The 6,846-nt window shown below is 45.8% G+C and overlaps 1 protein-coding gene across 1 annotated transcript in view; it reads right to left on the minus strand.

The window, feature by feature from the left end:
- Nucleotides 1–4,736: 4,736 nt before the first annotated feature.
- The window catches only part of LOC307230526 (monocarboxylate transporter 2-like), a gene marked incomplete at both ends in the record, with an annotated part of 45,798 nt that continues 43,688 nt past the window's right edge, over nucleotides 4,737–6,846 (minus strand). Inside the window, one exon of the mRNA XM_080000962.1 lies at nucleotides 4,737–4,913. Coding sequence (XP_079857088.1) covers nucleotides 4,737–4,913 — 177 coding nt within the window. The remainder of the gene's footprint in view (nucleotides 4,914–6,846) is intronic.

Genomic DNA, 6,846 nt, shown 5'->3' on the forward strand with positions numbered 1-6,846 from the left:
TGCCCTACATCTGGTCATACTGTACATATAAATATATATAAATATATTCACTCAAACGACACCTCTTTAAAATTAGCCATCACAATGGTAGTAGTCACAATAAATACATGTGGAAAAAAAGTGTTTAATAATACCGGATAATCGAGAAAAGTTCTGTAAACATCCTTGAGCTCGTAGAAGTAAGTTGAGCTCCAATTAATATCCCCCTCTGCTCTTGTGTTGGGCTGGCCACTGGTTTGCTGGGAACCCTGTAAAATCGAGCTCGCCAAAGTCCTCTTAGCGGAGCGGCGTCCTGAGATATGGGCACACGGCACAGTTGGTCGGAGCGTCTCACTTCCTGCTTGGAAACAGTGCATCAGCGGATGAAACCACTCAGCACAGAAGCACATCACCTCTAATTTGATTTTGTGAGGTCATTTCTTTGGCAACGGTGCTGGGAGGGAGGGAGAGAGAGAGCGAGAGAGAGAGAGAGCGAGAGAGAGAGAGAAAGACTTGACTTTTAAGGTTCCTTAGAGAGAGAACGAGAGAGAGAGAGCGAACGTATCCGATGTGGCTGTCACAGCACGGGGCAGAGAGCATGGAGGCAAGGAAGGGGATGGAAGGAGGAAGGGTAAGAAGGGCGAGGGTAGAAAGAGAGCGGACAGAGTACGGTGGGAGAGAGAGAGAGACTGACTTTTAAGGTTCCTTTGTTTGCAGTAAATCATGTCACAGAGGGGGAGAGAGAGAGAGAGAGAGAGAGAGAGAGAGAGAGACTTTTTAACTTTTAAGGTTCCTTTATTTTAAGTTTCAGTTTCCTACTTTGTACAGTTAGATAGATACAGTTAGATGGTACTTTAGATGGTTCAGGGAGTGTCCAAGCTGGAGCTGGATGTGAGAGAGAGAGAGAGAGAGAGAGATGGGAGAGAAAGAGGACCTAATTATGTTTAGGTTTTTCTCATTCCTTTTCCACGGTTCGCTGTCCTGAGAGCCATCAAGTGTTTCTTTAGCTGGTATCTCTTTTTTTTTATCCAACACTGCCGACTTCCTCAGCATGGCCACCGTTTTAATACATTTTCCGGAATCAGGGAAATGATCTGCAACTTTGACAGATTTCCCAAACGTGGCGTCTAGAAACCCATCTATTTCATCTCAGGTATACAGGTCTCCATTTGGGTCCTGGGAGTCTGTCGCCGACATGCAATCCGAGTCTGTTACCGGCATGCAATCCGAGTCAGATGCTAATTCATCGTTGTCATCATTCACATTGTCATTGGTCGTCACGTTAGCATTCTTCGTCACAGTAACACTGACGGACAGCGGCACCGCCCTCTCCCGGGGCCCTGCCACCTCACCACTACTCGTCCTGGAACCACACCTTACGGAGGAGTAGCCCACCTTCTCCCCTGCTGCCAGACCGCACTCCTCCACGGAGCAGCTGACCACCAGGGCGAGCTTCACCGCATGCCGGCAAGTGAGCTCTGCCCCCCCAACAAACTAAACTATAACACTGATCACCAACAACAGAAAATAAACTACGCGAAGTAGAAAGTAGAAAGAAAATATAAGGGAAAGTTCGAGAAAGATCTCACTCACGCTAAACGCTTCCGCAGCTCAGTAGGCTCACTCCCACCATCCACAGAGAGAGAGACAGAGCGAGAGAGAGAGAGAGAAAGAGAGAGAGAGAGAGAGGATCTTACAACTCACATTTATTCACAAGATGCTGAAATTAAAATACACACACTTAAATTAATTAAATAAAGTAAGTAAGAGAGCATTACGTGAACAAAATACATTTGAAAAAACACACACTAACACAAGGAAATACTAATAAATAAAGACAAAGAAAAAGAAAAAAAAGATGATGATACTGATAGTGGCAATAGTTAAAAGTGGGGAACAAATCATCGTGAACAGAACATAACACTTCTCCGATGTCCCAAGCATACAAGAAAGTGTCCAGATTTCCAATGAGTTTATAATAATCTAATGAGTTTATAAAAGCCCTGCCATCATCTGGAGAGGATCCACCGACCCCTGATTGTGGATCCTGTTCTTCCTGGTTTTCCAGATGGGGAGTTTGGCCACTCCTAAAAAATGATCAGGACAAGCACCAGTTGCTTCCTGGCCGTGTACCTGGGTCCAAATACAAAAATACCAAACAAGAACATTGTCCCAAAATCATTGAACCACTTCGAGTTATGAAAACAAACCCCCTAACCTGGTACACTGAACAAATAGGCGCTCTATGGACTCACTATCCATGCCCTCCTCTACACTAGGATCCAGATGTGCCACATGTCTGTTCGTAGCTATCGCCCCATGTACAATCCTCCACCGGAGGTCACCCGTCCGCTTATCAACGGGGGGTTTTGTCCAGGGATTGCCAGCTGCCTTTCAGTGAAGAGCCTGGGCCAAAAACCTCAGTGCACCTCAACATCTTTATCACTGCCAGAGAGTGTAAGTGTGACACTTTGACACATGCGTGATGTGCTGCTTTCTTGCTGATAGTTTTTAACTCCTCCAGCACTGGATTTGCAAAGGACAGAAGGAGCCCACCCTCCTCCTGCCAGTCCCCTATTCAGGAGAGACAATTAGAGAGGGGAAAACATACCCACAAAAAATTGTACAATATTCATCATTCCACTGGCAAAAAAATCCTCTCCCAGTTTGTCCCCGAAATGTTTATAAATCTCCACGGGAAGCCCCGGTGCCCGCCCCGAAGAGAGTTGTTCTACAACTGCTCAAATGTGATGGCGGAGTCCAGCGCCGACCCGTTCCTCTGCCCCCGCCTGGGGCAGACCCTCCAGGAGGAACTCAATGCTTCCCTGGTCGCTCTCCTCGGCCCTGTAAAGGGCAGTGTAGAAGTCCACTGAGCGTCTCCTCCTCTCCGTGGGGTCAGTGGTCACTCGTCCATCGGGCAGGCGTAGGCAGGCCATGTGCTTTCTCTGAGAGACTGTCTTTTTCACATTAAAGAAAAAAGTACTTGGGGCATCCATGTTCTTGAGAGTTTTGAACCGTGCTCTAACCAAGGCCCCATTTACAGTCTCCTTTAAAAATAAACTAAGTTCCCGTTTTCTCTCTTGTAAGTTATTAATATTCTGGGGGTTATTATTTATCAATAAATGTAGTTCTATGTTTTGTATTTCTCTCTCTTATTCATTCATGAATTCATGAATAGTAGATCTGATGCTGGATGAGGAAAATGCTGTATATTGTTGGCAGAAAACTCTAGTTTGTGCTTTTCCTTTTCCTATCTCCCACCACTGACCTAAAGAGTCATAAGGTGATTGTCTTGTCTTAAATGTCTTCCAAAATTCTTTGAAAGTTTGACAAAAAAAAGGTGTGCAAAAGTTTTACATTGAAATGCCAGAATGAGGTGTTTCTTTGTAGGTGAGGTCACGGACTTAAATATAATTGTAATGATGATCTGTAAAGCCGACCGGTGAAATCCTGCCTCTCACTGACCTAGTGCTGATGTTCTTGGTTAGGTAAAACCCGTCTAGCCTAGCAGCACTGACTCTACCACCCGCAACTTTCACCCAGGTGTTCTGCCTTGTGTCTAAATTCTGAACCCTCCAAGTGTCAATTAAATCAAACTGTGCCAATAAAGCTGATAAAATGGTGGCTGATGGTAGATGTGGCTCCTCACTTGTCCTGTCTAAAGTGAAATGTACTGTGCAGTTCCAATCCCCTCCTTTAATGATGAAGTCCTTGTGATATTTCTGTGCTAGAGTGTCCTTTAAACTGGTTTAAAAAAAGTAATCGTTCAGTGGCTTTATTCACCGCATGTTTAAAAAACAAAGAACATTTCCCTCTAATTCGGCCCTCACCATCAGCACCCTGCCCTTTACTATTTCTGCTGTAGACAGAATGTGGACACCTAAACTAACCGAAAATAATATAGCTACTCCAGCACAAAGCTGCCCTGTCCAATCTAAGCCCCATTCCACCTCATTGTCTAAATCTGTGTTTCCTGAAGGGAGAAAACATCAAACTTTTTCTGTTGACGTAGTTCAAAAGCTACTGCTCTTCTCTGTCTGTCCCTCCCACCATTAATATTCAAAGACCCCAGGCTCAGAAAACCCAAGTAGGAAAGTAACGAGTTGAACAGAAAAATGTACAGATGGGACAGACAGAGGAAGAACACCACCAGGTGATACATTTTTATCGATTCGTTTTTAACCTTTTTTTTACCATCTTTTCTGCACCAGGACCTTTCACAGCATGGTTACATGCTTTCTGAGCCTCTACCGTTTTTTCTCGTCCAAACTATCAAAACCTATTGCTTTCTGTAAAGCAGAAGCACTTTTGATAAATGTATTCGATCAGGAAAGTAGTCATTGACGTTAACCGATTTTCCCAAAGTTTCATCGAGAAAGGAAGTGACTCCCTCCAGTGTGTACACGTCAGTTGGGCTCTGAGAGTCTGTGGGAGACATGCCGTAGGAATCATCCCCCCTCTCCTCCTCGTCCTCCTCATGCCTCCGACTGTCAGTGGTGCTGATCTGATCCATTCCAGCCTCTTTCCTCACCTCCTGTCGCTCCACCCAGGAGCCGCTACCCGCTGCCCCGCTGGGAACCACAGGGCCGCTCTGTTCCACTGGAGACATTCCGACGATGCTTGGATGTCTCCACACTCAAAGCATTCACTCTGACCAGTATCGTGCTTTACCCTGAACGATACTTCTAGAGGCTGATCTTGGCGACGTCAGGAACATAAACACCTGTCTCCTCAGAGACTGAACATGTTTTAATTTCTCACTGGAGCCCGGAGCTACGTTTTCGAAACGGGCTGGCGATTTCTCCAAGCCCCCGGAGCTCGCTCTCCAGCGCCTCGTGCGGTATGAACGGAGGAACACCGGAGATGGTGACTCTGGTGGAAAGGAACGGCCGGCGGGGACACTGACAGATACACATCATTAAGAGAACAACAAACTAAAACACAGAAGAAAGAGAAACACAGTTTAAGAGGTTTGAAAAGATGGCGCCACACGCTGTCACCAAACGCAGAGACGAGAGAGAGAGAGAGAGAGAGAGAGAGAGAGAGAGAGCTGGTTCTCCCAGTGGAAACACCCCACTCCTGTCCTCTAACCAGCTCCACCCCCTGTGCCATGTCCTTCCAGCCACTACTCTACACGTTGTAATGGACAATCACATGAAACGGCTCGCTAGCAGCGCGGTGGTGTCACCCTTCATGAATTATGCAGTCTAAACAAACTCACAAGCCACAGGGTCACTCAGGCGGAAGGCGCCCTTACCCTGCAGACCTCCATCACAGGAGGAGTGTGTGTGTAGGGGTGGGAGGCAAAGGAGCATGAAACCGTGATAGTTCGAGTGCACTCCATCAGTTCACGTCTGAGAGAGGTGCGTCCATTGGGGACCCCCGTACGCACCTCGTCCTCCCCCATCCCATCACCTCATTCGGTGTGTGAATCCTGGGAAAAAACTGAGACGGGCCACTGTGACAGGGCGGCGGGGGGTCCCAGGGTGGGGGACGGACGGACAGGCAGACGGACATCAGAGCCAAATAGGTTGCGGGAGGACGACTGTTTTAATGGTGTGTGTGCGGTAAAAATATGGAGGGGTGAGAAGGGTGGCGGGAGGAGGGGGGAAACAGTGGGCACCTACTGTGTCCATTAAGAGTGGCCAGGCCTGAAGATCAAGCCAAGGGCACTAAGAACTTATGGAGGAACGGCCCCTTTTTTTTGTGTCCGCACTGCAGGAACTGGGAACGATCGAACACCGTTGTTGGGGAACTTTTTTAGCTCCTACTCCAGGGCAGGGACTAACCGACACAAGAAGAACCTTCAGTGGCGTAAGTGCACGGTGATTGGTGGAACCAAGAGCCAATGCAGCACCAGCAACGGCAATTTAAAAAAAACTGTGTAAGACAATAACAACAACCTCAGCAAAAATAAGACTCTTTTAAAGACTAATTTAAATTTATTATGTCTTTATTTACACACAATTTATTTCCAAAACATTAACATATCGCCCCTCCACCCCGACCTTGATGCGGCCCGACCGAGTCGCATCGCTTTGGGCAGCAACCAGCCCATGAACTGTCAGCACCAATAAAACAATAACTTATAAAAACAATAAATATAGTGTTTTTATTGTAGGTTTGTTTATTTAATTTATTTTGTTTTCTGACATTAAATGAATGACACAAAAAATCCCCATGCGTGCCCGTGCCTTACGAAAGTCGGAACAAACGTCCAAACTACATCTTGTAGATCTAATAACAGCGAAGATTTGGCAATTAAATTGATTATTTCTCTCTTTAGATTTATTCAGAAACAGATTTTGGTGGACTGAGGGGAAATTTGTTAAAGTTTATACACATAATGCAACATGGAACACGAAACTCATGCTGAAACCCCGTTGGCTTACGTCACTTCAGCGTTCCTACTGCGAACCAGAAATAAAGCCCTTGAAGGTATTTAGTTCTTAGGGGACCTGCCCAGTTCCTGCCCAGGGAGTCCCCAGAACTGTTTGGTCCAAAAACGTCCATTGTCCCACAGGGTTACGAGTGGGGGTGTAAACCTCTGGCTTTGCCACTGTTCGATACAGTTCCCATTCTTAAGGCAACGATTGGATATTTGCAGGTATCACAATTTTTGCTACGACACGTCTCGATTTAGGGGCATACGATCAATATCAAACGATATGTTGTAATCCACTAACCGTTTAGAAAAACATTTGTATCAAGTCAAAAATACATCCAACCAAACTAAGCTTAACAGTGTAATTATTTTATTAACAGCTGCTTAAAATTAAAGACAAACCTTGTAATAAAAAAATCTCTCAGTAAAGTGCAACACTTGCACAAAAGTGCAAAGCATCACTTTTGAAATGCAACCAAACA

Source organism: Zeus faber (assembly GCF_960531495.2).
Source record: "Zeus faber genome assembly, chromosome: 5".
Classification (NCBI taxonomy): domain Eukaryota; kingdom Metazoa; phylum Chordata; class Actinopteri; order Zeiformes; family Zeidae; genus Zeus; species Zeus faber.